The sequence below is a fragment of the Diuraphis noxia genome, unplaced genomic scaffold, assembly GCF_037042655.1.
Source record: "Diuraphis noxia isolate RWA-SAM2 unplaced genomic scaffold, SU_Dnox_SAM2 contig0001, whole genome shotgun sequence".
Lineage (NCBI taxonomy): Eukaryota > Metazoa > Arthropoda > Insecta > Hemiptera > Aphididae > Diuraphis > Diuraphis noxia.
Window position 1 is genome coordinate 14233482 of NW_028301711.1, and position 13442 is coordinate 14246923.

The window sequence follows — 13442 nt, forward strand, 5'->3', positions numbered from 1 at the left end:
TTTGGCTTACCATAATATTTAAGTGTAAATTTTAATACTGAATCTTTTAACAAACCTACATTTATTGAAGAAACATGGGACATATCATCATGAACTAAAGAGTTTGTATTACAGTATGAGTAATTGTCAGAAGAGTCAACTTCCATAATATGTACATTAGTAGGAACATTTTCATTATTTAATGATTTGGCGTAGATAGGATTAAAATTATTAATTTCAGATTTCATGTGTTTGGAAAAAGATCGAAAAGATGTAAACTGTTGAGAACAATTAATAACACCACATTTATAAATTGAGTTTGATTGTAAAGAATGATATATTTTTAAATGCAGAATTGCTCTAACTGGGTTAATTTTAGGTTACAAATATAACAATTCAATTCCATGCTTCAAACATTAAAATAATAATAAAACAAATTGAAAATGCAAAATAAAATATTAAAACTAATCTTTTAAGTCAGATATAACAGATAATAGTGAGGAACTTTTTACATCATTTTCAGTATCAATACCATAAAAACACTTCTGGATAAATGTCCAAACTAGCAAAGATTCCATAGGATATTTTAAGTTAAATACATGAATTATTTTGAAACAAACATCGACAGCTTTTACAATATTGGGCAATTTATAATAAGTGTTAAAATAGTAAACAAAGAATTGTTTTGAAGTTATATAATCATCTCCTACTATGCATATTAATGGTTGTAAAGTTGTTTTCATAGAAAAGCAATTATCAATTTCACTCTGAATTTGTACATACAGGTCATTAGTTGTGGGAACAAGGCGCATAAATGATTTTCTCGCATCCGCTATACTTGTCTTGGTAATGCGTTTAATTTTGGTAACTTTATCAATTACAATGGACTTAGACGTTGGAATAATCATAGAACTCAAAAGTGCAAATATTACAACATTTCTAGAATCTGTAACACATAACAATAACAAACAATTAAGTCTGTACTGGGAGATATACTTTAGATTCAATCATACCTAATTCTATATCAGGGTTTTCAGTTATCTGCTTTAACATCTCTTTACTGTTTCCATCCTTTACTTTAGTTGTCATTAAGGTTAAGATTTTTGGAACCGAATGTGACCACTTTTCAAAAAATAAGTCACCAGCTCCAGGATAAATATACTCAAAATCAATATTTATCTAAATAAAAATAGAATAATATAACATATTTTACCAAAAACACAGTTAATAAATATTCTTGAAATATATTAATCTTATACCAAGTTATGTCCAAATGACTGTTTATATAGAGGCCAGTCATCTAATATATGGTTAATTTTTGTATCAGTATTTATAAGAAATTGTCTACGGATAAGGACTGTTTCTTGCCATTTCATCAAAACTTCTTCTAAAGGTTCAACATTGTATTGGAGCCATCTTTTAATATGCAGTAAATTCTGGTCTGTAAGGTAATAAATTTAAATTTAAAAAAGCTGAACAAACAAATAAGATTTTGTTTTTAACCTTCAACTTCAAGAGGCAATGAGATATTATGGTGTAAATCATTAGAAGTGCTAGTGGAAGACACAACTTTTGAATTAAAAATTTTCTTGGGCCATAGGTCATGCTTTCGTAATTTGCTTATTGTATTGTGGTACTTCTGATACAATAACCCTTTTGGTTTTTGTTTATTGACGTTCAAATAATATGTTTCCTATAATACAAAAATTATGAAAATTGTATTAAATATATTTAATTTAAATATTATTCACAAACCTTAATTTCAGATTTAAAAAGTTTAACTATTATATTAGCAATGTGTTCAAGTGATTTGGGTGATGCATTTATTTTATGTTGTATTAGGTATTCTATTACTACATCTGCCAATGACTTCCTAAACCCATCTGTTAATTTGTTGTGATTTTTATAATATGCCAATATCAAATTACCTTTCCCAGAATTTCTTAAAATGTCTTCAATATTAATCTATAATTATCAATGTTAATTTTGCAATCTTAATAATTGTAAACATACCTAATTTATAATCATATTATACTGGTAAATTAATATCTTAAGTAGCTAACTGTTTAGCCACTTAAACTACACTAAAATTTTTAAATTTAAATTACTATAAATAGTATTTTTATGTTTTTTTAAATTTAAATATGAACTTACATGTTCCTTTATCAAATCATCGCTGCAATCTTGGTGGACCAATTCTGATACTGATGAAGACTCAGACGGTGCAGTCGAATTATCTGTAGAATCTAAATGGTCATGCTACCAAAATTGCAAGACAAAATAAATAATATAATAATATAATTCAAAATAATTTTAATATTATATCATTTATTAATCTCAAATTCAATATAATGGCTTCAATAGTTTAACTTACAACTATTTTGTTTTGCCATATGCGTAAGTGATGTTCAAAAATGATTCTGTCGCCTAAATTATCTAATGGACAAATTAAATTCAAATGGTTTTCTGTCATGTACTTTAAGCTTTCTATTGTTATTCCATGATCTAAACAAAAATATTAGTTCCAGTTTTATATAATATATATTGATGTATAGATAAGCCTATATAATTTTGTTTATTATTATTATAGAAATAAAATATATATAGGAACTAAATATATACATATAGGTACTAAATACTAACTAATAAAATAATTTAGTAACTACTACCTATAGTATTATTTATTAGATAAGTTATTTTTATAATTTAAATGACAATATTACATTTAAATTTAATTTGGAAAAAAAAATAAAAGAAGAGTGTCAGATGGTTAGTTTGCTGATTCAAACTTTTAGCTTTAGTATTAGAGTGAATTTACCAATAATTATCAAGCTTAAAGTTATCATAACTTGCATAAAAATTTCAACGTAAAAACACATATTCTTAACTTTAATTAAATAATTGGTAAATTGATTCAAATATTAGTTAACAAAACAAGTTAGGGGGTACTGCTGAACACAAATTTACTATATAGTGCGCATTTAACTAATAATTAAAATATCATTCAATAGGTACCTACCAACAAATATATTAAAAAAACAATCCCCTTTCAATTGAATTAATGTATCCAATAAAATGCCAGTATTTTCATTAAATGTATTACTCATCAAATTTTCATCATCATCGCCAATCATGTCAATAGGCGAATTTAGTATAAAAACATTTGTTGAGTCTGTCACCTGCAGCAGCTGGTCTGCCATAATTCGGTATACTCTATATTAGGTTAGACAGTAGACATATACTATATATTATATTTATATATATCTATACATAATACACAAGTAACTATTCTAAATACAGTGCTTGGAAAGTTCCATTAAAAAAGTAATGAATTCAAGTTCACGTTCATCTTATTAATAAGGAACTAAATCGTTTCTCGTTCCTAGCTTAAAGAAAGGAACTAGTTTCTTTCCTAGTTCCTAAATATAGAGTACATTTTATGTATAATTTTTAAACTGTATTAAATATTGATATAATTTATAGCAACAAATTGTTCAATAAATTAGGTTGTTGATTTGTTTCTAAAATGTTTAATTAATTAATTTCATACAAATTAAGGCCTATAAGACCGCCGTGACTGACTCGACATTTTGTAAACATTGTCAATAATATTACAAAATCATTGAAACGAGTTTCTTTAAACGCGTTTTCCTTCCAAGCATTGTTTAAATATTAAATTACCTAAGACCTAATAGTATAAAATAAGTATATAGGTATACCAATATGATGTACTTACCGATTTCGAAACTTCAGTAATGAAATAAATTGCAGTATTGAATTAATACGAATTAAATAAACGCATAACTTCGTGTTTCACAAAATCACTATATTAATAAATGGCGATCAATTGCTGAATGATGGCGAATGCTGAAAAATCGACTATGCTGATAACGTGAATGCGCGGACCGCGGGGCAAATGGGACAATAATTCTATTTTTATACAAAAATAATTGAATTAAAGATAAAATCATTGGTTCTATACCAATAACATCATAGAAATAATGTATAAACATTTATTTATATTAACTTCAAGTAAATCATCTAATAAAAATGATGATAAACTTTTTATCTGAAATAATTAAACAAAATATATTTTTTCATTAAATCAAGTAAATTAAATTAATTAAATTGATGACATTTATGGATTTTTATCATTAGTTCTAATCTGATTTGACATGAGTTTAATTAACTTACAAAAGTTCAAAAATAATGAAAATATGTCATAAAAATTGTCTCTATATTATTATTGATTTTATTATAAAACATTTGTAGGTGATTATGATTTAAATACTTGAATATAATTATTTTAATTATTTTTTTGGAATATAATTGATTATTAAACATTAATTCAATGGGATATTTTTATAATACAATCAAAGTAAATATACTTAAATTAATAATATTCTCATGGTTTTTATGAAATTTCTAATTACTTTTAAACCAATTTTAATGCTACAAATTAATGATACTCAATAATTAAAACCAACACTAGTTTTTTTCTGAGTGCATACATTTTTTTCATACAATTATCAAAATATTGTTTAAATAACCTTCTGGGATATATGACCAAAATATGACCCCCCCCCCCTCCCCCGTAAATACGCAACTTCTAGTTACAAACTAAACACTTTAAAAAAATACATATTAGAAATTGATTCCGACAGACGCAGACAAGCCGACAAAACATTCTTTGAGCGGATAGTCTGTCGTGTCGCGTCGTGTCGTATCGTGTCTGAACGGTGCTGACCGCTTCAGTATGTATATCTGTATAACATTATATGGATATAATATTTTGTCGTGTCGTGCCGTGTCGTGCCGTGCTGTGTCGTGTCGTGTCGTGTCGTACCAATGTGAATCGCGCTTAAACGAACTACGAAAGACTACAAACGTGACAACCAACGCGCTAAATCACAATCGCTATACTGCACAATGTATGCAATGTACTGCACAATTCCTGTTTTAACCGTAATACAAATATTATTTGTGAACTCGAGATAACGAAAAACCATTAATTTTATATCGAGTTATCGAGAGCAAAACACTATTAAGTGTAACAGTAGTTTCAAGGGGAATTTAAAGTAGTTCGAGATAACGAAAAATTCGAGATAGCGACGTTCGACATATTAAGAATCTACTGTATTTAAATTAGTATTCGGTGAAATATATTTATTTGACTCAACTTCTTGACATATAATCGTGTCGTCTGGTGTTACGGTCCATTTCCCTCTAGGAAAATTTAACCCTTAAATGCACGACTTTTTTTTTTTTTAACTAAATTCTTTTAAACTAATTTTAAGGCGTAGAATCTGAAAAAATATACAAGCCATATTTACTATGAAAATCACAAATTTTAAACATGTTGTAAAATTGATACAGTGTGCGCAAATGACTTCAAAATATTAAATTTCATCAGGACTTTATTAAATAGGATAAAATATATTAAAAAAAACCAAAATTAACATTATAAATATTTAAACATAACTTTAACTTTATAAACTTTATACAATGTTAAAAAAAAATGAAAATGAATTTTATTTTTTCAATCTATTTGTTATGGTATGACTGAAAACATGTATGTGATTTGTTGTTGCACAAATAAATTGCACATTTTGAGCATTGGTTGTTTGTAAAACCTTTGCAGTTTAGATATTTACATCGCTCTATTTTATCTATTTGAATTGGCCAATGACTTGTTTGATCTATTCTCACATCCTTTGATGGTTTAAACGATTGAGGCCTAGTACTAGTTATTTTATTTTGCAGTGGTGCCCAACTAGCACAAGATATTCATGGTATATTCTATCAGTCTTTTTTTTAATTGTTATATTCATAATACTGAACAATATGAAGGAAATATGCGATGGATCGTTTTTTATGCTCATTACAACTATAAATATTTTATTCCATGTAAAGAAATATTCATAAAAGAATATTAATTTGAGAATAATCTATAGACATGATGTTACAGACACTAAATGAATATTCATTTTCTAATAATATATTCCTGATCAATTTATCATGACTTATTTTAGTAAAATGTACGAATATTCTTAGAGTGATAACTGTATAATCCTTAATGAACATCTACCGAAAAATAATCTATAGACATGATGTTACAGATAATAAACGAATATTCATTTTGTAATAATATATTCCCGATCAATCTATCATGATTTTAGTCAAATGTATGAATATTCTTAGAGTGATAACTGTATAATCCTTAAGAGGAATTAATAGAGGATGGGTGCCATACAGTACACCCAATAATGTGTTGTTTCCGTCTTACAAAATGTAAAACATGCGAAAACTATTTTGCGCGGGTAAGAAACAATTTCTTCAAGCCGTAATCCAAGCGAAGCAACCAAATTTTCGCGCTATAAAGAGGAGAATATTTACTATGCAACGTTGTTTTAATTTTTCGATATCAAAAATACGAGAAAAGTATTCATTATTTTTCAGTTTTTAAAACTTGAATAACTTTTTTTTTTAGTTCTGATAAGACAGTAGGAAGATGACCGGTAGACAACACGTCATGCGGGTGAAGCGTCCTCTTAACCCTTTCAGTCCCCTTGTCCATTGCAATGGACATGTATTTGAACTAATTATCATGTTGCTGTGTAATATATAACAATGTGAAACTTGATCAATATTTCTTAGAATATTCTTAAATCTTAAGTATATATAAAATTACTTTTTATAATGATAACATGTATTAAAATGTCTACTAGCTGAAGAATAATCTATAGACTATAGACATGATGTTACAGATAATCAATGAATATTCAGCAAAACATATTATTAGTTGTTTAGTACACTACTCGTCCACGGTAACATAAGTGCGTGCACGTCGGAAATCATATAGGTACACTATAGTCACACACTCACGCACACTATTACACAACATTTATACGACACGACCAAACACGCGTACTAAAGAAATCGCCTATTTTTATCTTATTGAAAACAATGAATAAACCATCGGCATATCATCAAAATTACAAATATTAAAATATAGAACTACGTCATTGGTTTTCTCAATATAATTGTTTTCGATATCTGTACTCTGTTATCCTAATCATAATCAATATCAAAAATTAAAACATTTCCACTTTCCTGACTGGCAGACTGTACATCGCCTATTCGCCTGCACGTATACACTGTTTACAGTTATTTCTTATTTACACGCTGCATCCTGCGTGCGGCTACGAGTGTTTCTCAACAAAATATTAATATTAATTTGTGTTTTAAAAACGTGTTATTTTTTTACATAAATATCTTATAATATTTTCAATTATTATACTCGCTATCAAGGTAAGTTGTTACAAATCATTCTATATTTTAGTTAAGTAAAAAACATACGATAAAAATTCAGTTTAATTTTGAGTTTAATGGTTAATTGCAAAAGAATGTATTTATAACCACGTACATTTTTATTTTTGTCTTTAATACCCAGTCACTTAAATTTAAAATAAAAATATATTTTGTTTTTTAATAATTTAGTTGGGTACCTTATGAAACATTTATTTTATCGTTATGGAGTCAAGAAATAGTTCAATAAAAAAAATTCGTCTATCAAAATCACAGTTTAATAGAAACATAAAACAACAACTTGATTGCTTAGATCATTTAAGAACACAAAAATCAGTAGTTGCTTTACCAATTGTTACTCCTTGTTTGAGTTTTCAAAGTCAGTCTGTAGACTATTTATCACAGGAAAATAACTTGCCAATTGAGGAAAATAATATTTCAAACACAACTACACTGTGTAGTTCACCAAAAATGTCCAGTAAAAATAGCAATTATGTTTCCCAAACATTGTCCAATTCTAGTCAACTTATTTTTAAAAAAAGTTCTGAATTAATAGAAAATGCTATAAACATTGACCAAGCTATTGACCATCATAATATACCAGAAACTTTAAAATTATCAGTCCCTGATCAATTAAGGCAGTGGGCAGTTAGGAATAAGATAACTCACACAGCCCTAGGAGAACTATTATTGATTCAAAGCCAAATACCTGATTTAAAAAATATTCCAATAAATCCTAAAGCGTTTTTACATATACCAAGGCAAACAATTTTACGTGATGTCAGTCCTGGACAATATTATCATTTCGGATTAGAAAATTCCATATCTAACATGTTGAAAAATATTGATATGTCTAATTTTCCTGATGTTATTAATGTAGCTATAAATATTGATGGGCTACCTCTTAGTAAGTCTTCGTCAAGTCAAGTATATCCAATATTATGCTCGGTCAATAACATTGATATCATACTGCCTGCAAACATTTGTTGTGTTGGAATTTATCATGGATATGATAAGCCATCAGACTTCAACGAATTTCTGAAAGAGTTTGTTGATGAAGCGGTTACATTAACATCAAATGGTATTTATATTAATGATAAATATTATGGTTTCAAAATTGTCATGTTTTTATTTGATGCTGTAGCTAAGGCAAGTGTCTTGTTTATAAAAGGCCATAGTGGTTATTCATCTTGTTCGAAGTGCACCTTAGAAGGGGAATATATAAATTCAGTATGTTTTACTGAAACTGAATTTAATAAAAGAACCGATAGTGATTTTATGAATCAAACTGACCCAGATCATCATACAGGTCATACAATTTTAGAAAGAATTCCAAACATAGGTCTTGTGACTCAAGTTCCTTTGGATTATATGCATTTAATATGTCTTGGAGTTGTGAAAAAGTTGCTTGTTTCTACTTGGTGTTTTGGACCGCCTCCTCACAAATTACCTTCAAGAATTCTGAAGGTTATATCAGAATCATTAACAAATTTAGTTCCCTACATTTCATTTGAATTTGCTAGAAAACCAAGACCTTTGAAAGATTCTAAACGTTTTAAAGCTACAGAATTTAGGCAATTCATTTTATACACCGGTGTTATTGTTTTAAAAAAAAAATTAGAAAACAACAAGTATAATCATTTTTTGTCTTCATTTTGCTATTACTGTATTATTATCAGACATACATTTACAAACTATGACAGACTATGCAGAAGAACTTTTGAAACATTTTGTTATTTGTACAAAATTAATTTATGGTCCTCAATTTCTGTCTCATAACTTTCATAACTTATTGCATTTAACTGATGATGTTAGAAAATTTGGTAATTTGAACAACTTTGGCAATTTTTCCTTTGAGAACTATTTACAAAAAATAAAAAAAATGTTGAGAAAACATGATGGTAGACTATTTGTGGTAGACCAAAAATAGTAAGAAACTAAGAAGATTGGCTGAAGAAAGGTCCCTTCAAATATTACCTAACCACAAAGTAAAACCAAATAATTTTAAACTAGAAAAAGAATATAGTAACGGTATTTTATTAAAGGATACCTGTAATCCTCAATATAAAGAGGTAGTATTTAGTAACTTTAAACTTAGTGCAAAAGTTCAAGATTCATGTTGTAGATTAAAATGCGGTACCATTGTTGAAATATCAAATTTTGCATATAGTAAAGTATTAAACCAGCCAATAATAATTGGTAAAAAATACAATAAAACTACAGATTTTTATACTAGTCCTTCTCAGTCATCCTTAATTGGTATTCTATTAGTTACCCAACTTCAAGAAAATTATTCATTTTGGCCTATATCAGATATACATTATAAATTAGTTCGTTTACCATATAACACAAGTTTTGTAGTGTTTCCTTTACTGCATACTTATGATGACTAAATGTAAAAATGTAAAAATGTATATATTATGTTCTCTGTGTGTGTATGTGTTTTGAATAAAATAATCAAAATAATTATTGTGTAAATAATAACTTAATACATATTTTATAAAAATTAGTCATAGATAATCATGGCAGTTGCTGGTTGGTATGTTGTAAAATTCACCGAAGAAAACACCATTGAACCTATACCTAGCAGTTGGATGATAAACTTTGATATGTGTTTATGGCCTGATATATCATCAAAAAAAAAAATAACTTTGGCAATTAAAAATAGCATTAAACCTTCTAAAAAGAATAACTGGACAAATTGTAAGATTAAAGTGTTATGTAAAAAACTTATAACAAATTTTAATGAAGCATAAAAAATGGCAAATGATTTTCTTACACAATCATCAACTGAAGCAGAAGTATGTACAGCAAAAATCATTACAAAAAAACGCAAAAAAAGAAGTGTAAAACAAAAAATGATAAAAGAAAATGAAAGTGATTCATCATCATTGACTAATGATACTAATAGCAGTGACAGGACACAGATCTTCAAATTTTCCAAAATTTTCTAGTAAGTTAACTATTTAAAAAAAAAAAAACAAATAATAAATAAAAATTATTAATATGAATATTCTTTATGTATTAATAAATAATTAAATAAAGTATAATGTACCTTAATGTACCTATAATTAAATAAAGTATAATGTACCTTAATGTACCTATAATTAATATATAATATACCTAATTTTAAAAATTGATTCCTGCAGTTTGAAAGTGCTTCCTGTTAAAAATAGTGTAACTCAATCAATTGGAAATGAATTAACTTTGATAGAGAATGCTTTTCAGGATAATAAACCATATCACACATCTCCATCAGATCAAATTGGTAAATTTTTTTTTTATTTATTTTAATTAAATATCTTAAAAACTATATAATCATGACTATTTTTTTTTATAGGTAATAATACAAATCAGATGATTATTGATGATTTTGTAAATAATGAGTTTTTTATTGGTGATTCATTGATTGATGTATCATCAATGAATAATAGTAATACCATTTCTGAAGATAAAGGTGATTTAGTAACTTCAAATAACTACAGTTTGTAAATTTATATTTTATAATTTAAATTTATTTAAATTATTGCAGTTCTGTAATACAATATTTTACAAATATACTGTTTATAATATAGGTTTAAACACCGAAAACTCCACTACTGCAGTTCATCAAGATGCTGATGAAGATCCAAATGGTAAACTCTATTTAATTATTATTTTGGTTGATTATAAGTACATTATTAGTTTAATTTATATAGAAATACAAAAACAAATAATGAGACAATTAGTCACATTAAACGCTAGGCAAAAAGAACAAGGAAAGTATTTGCACACCATAATGTTGATAGTCAGTAACATCCAAGATAATCAAAAAAATCAGATGGTTCCTTCATCATTGGGATCTAACCAACAATTTGAAAAAATATATGAAATGCTCCAAATATCAACTAACGAGGAATTAAATATTTTTAAAAAAGCCTTGACAGAAGACAACACTATATATGATCAAACTGTAAGTAATTACAATAATAATTACTAAATAAACATGCATATCCACAATTCATACAACTATATTAGTTATGCGTTTTTATGGAGTGTTGTATAATATATAATTATACCTAATTGTAGATATATTGTTTCTTTGATTCTATAATTTAAATATGTATTTTTAAGGTAAATATGTTATCAAAAATTGGCGGTGATAACTATAAACAGGCAGTGAGGCGTATTTTAAAGAAATTAATTACTGATGAGTATGCCAAATCATACAGCTACACAGGGCACAAAGGGAACAAAATGCCGTTCAACAAAACAATTTTATCTTCTTTACTTACAAGTAAGAATGAATTATAATTTGTATTAACTATAGTAGGCTTGAAAATTAAAACAACTTGTAAATAATATTGAATTAAGTTTTTATAATATTAAATATTCATTATATAACAATCATAAAGAATAAACATTTTTATTTTTAAGAAAATTATAATAGTAAGGTTACTATATAATATAAAATAACATAATAACTAACTAAATTAAACACCAATTATTGATTACTTTTTTAAGAATAAAAATATTTAAAAATTAAATAATTATAGCTAAACACAGATGATATTAATTTTTTTTTAAATTGTTATAAATTAATACCTACATTTCAATAATGTCATAGTAATAATGAAATAAATTTCATTATGGAGAGGTTTTATAATATTTTATGTGCACGTATAACTGGAATTGTTAATATGCATGAAATGATACTTAAGTATTATTTAAAAATTATTTATAATTATATGTATTAATGTATTTTAGAAGCTACCCAGTCTTCTTCTATATTCAACCAAATTTCGGCCAAGGATGTTGAAGGTGCAGCAAGTATATGGCTTTCAAAAGCAAGTGAAAGGCTCAAGATAAACACAACAAATAATTTTAACATCTAATTTTTGACAAATATTTTGTTTTAAAAGTTCAGCCAGGTCGGCCACTAAACTTTGATGTTTAATAAAATAAATGTCTAAGTTTATATAATACAAATCTTATTTTTTGAATTTAAATCAAGTTTTTTTATGAATATACTTTTAAATAAATATAATAATAATTTTTAAATTAATATTTAATATAAATTAATAAATGTATAGTTTGATAGGTTTATACAATATTGGGAGTGTGATAAGAAGAAATGAATGTTATGAAGTATCTTATACTTGGAACTTAAGATGTAATTTAAGTTAAGAAGTTTTGTTTAGGTTTCTTGTTCAAAATAACAGAAGAACATATTAAGATTTGCTATGTAAAAAAAGTTATAGCTAGATGAAGTTGAAGACCTGGATGAGTGTTGTGAATAGGTCCATTTTATAAAAGACAATGGTTAGAGCTTTTAAAAAGCTAGTGATAGTTGGGCATAAATCATATAAAAATAATAGGTAATATAATAAAAACTGTATTAGGTATATTATATTAAATATAAATTCACATATATGAAATGAATATTCATAGTTCATAGATTTGGTTGATATCTTCATATCAATATTATATTATTCCATGATTGGTTAATTTCGAATGAGCTACTTATTTATTTGTAATATAAAATGAATATTTATAGTACACTGATTTGGTGAATCTCATCATATTATTATTATATTATTCTATGGTAATTCTATTTTGAATATACTTAGAATATTCTATTATTAATTATTAATATACTATGAATAATACATCAAAACTATTGATAGCGTATTGCACATTGATAGCATATTCATAGAATGATTAAACGTGGCGCATTTGACCATTTTCGGATTAAATTATCAGATTGATAGACCATTCAAAAATAAGATATGAATATTCTGTATGACCAAGATGAATATTCATTTCATAAGCTATGGACATTTTGGTGCTAGTTGGGTGTAGAGGGTCTACCTTTTTTCGGTCTTACTTCACCAATTCTACACTATGTGTAAGCAAGATCTTTTCTCCAACCAGCCAAAGTAAACTTGGGAGCAATGTCTTTAGCTTTACAAACTCTTTTATATAGAATCCATGAGTTCACCACTGTCATATCTAAAATGGTAAAATATTCTCATATACCATTTGCGAGACTTAATTTTAATTTTGTACCTGCCTATGTGACTATCAAGTAAATCCAAACCACCCATATGACGGTTATACTCTTTAATCAAAAATGGGCAATCTACTCCTATTTGAGTTTTCATCTTTTTATCATA

The 13442-nt window shown here is 26.5% G+C and overlaps 3 protein-coding genes across 3 annotated transcripts; 1 reads left to right on the plus strand and 2 right to left on the minus strand.

The window, feature by feature from the left end:
* Window positions 1-443: 443 nt before the first annotated feature.
* Window positions 444-1249, minus strand: LOC149059851 (uncharacterized). The gene is made up of 2 exons (XM_089226493.1): window positions 993-1249; window positions 444-925 (listed from the first exon to the last, which is right to left on the minus strand). The coding sequence occupies exons 1-2, from the start codon at window positions 1066-1068 to the stop codon at window positions 444-446; spliced, it is 558 nt and encodes a 185-aa protein (XP_089082619.1). The 5' UTR covers window positions 1069-1249.
* LOC149059852 (uncharacterized) lies at window positions 1233-3268 on the minus strand. The gene is made up of 5 exons (XM_089226499.1): window positions 2999-3268; window positions 2354-2484; window positions 2134-2238; window positions 1483-1672; window positions 1233-1420 (listed from the first exon to the last, which is right to left on the minus strand). Exons 1-5 carry the CDS (start codon window positions 3177-3179, stop codon window positions 1233-1235), a joined length of 795 nt encoding a protein of 264 aa, XP_089082625.1. The 5' UTR covers window positions 3180-3268.
* A 6363-nt stretch (window positions 3269-9631) lies between these two features.
* On the plus strand, window positions 9632-12195 carry LOC149059853 (uncharacterized). Its single transcript, XM_089218021.1, has 7 exons — window positions 9632-10240; window positions 10437-10555; window positions 10628-10744; window positions 10863-10922; window positions 10986-11239; window positions 11401-11563; window positions 12034-12195. Exons 1-7 carry the CDS (start codon window positions 10047-10049, stop codon window positions 12159-12161), a joined length of 1035 nt encoding a protein of 344 aa, XP_089074147.1. The 5' UTR covers window positions 9632-10046; the 3' UTR covers window positions 12162-12195.
* The last annotated feature ends 1247 nt before the right edge of the window (window positions 12196-13442 follow it).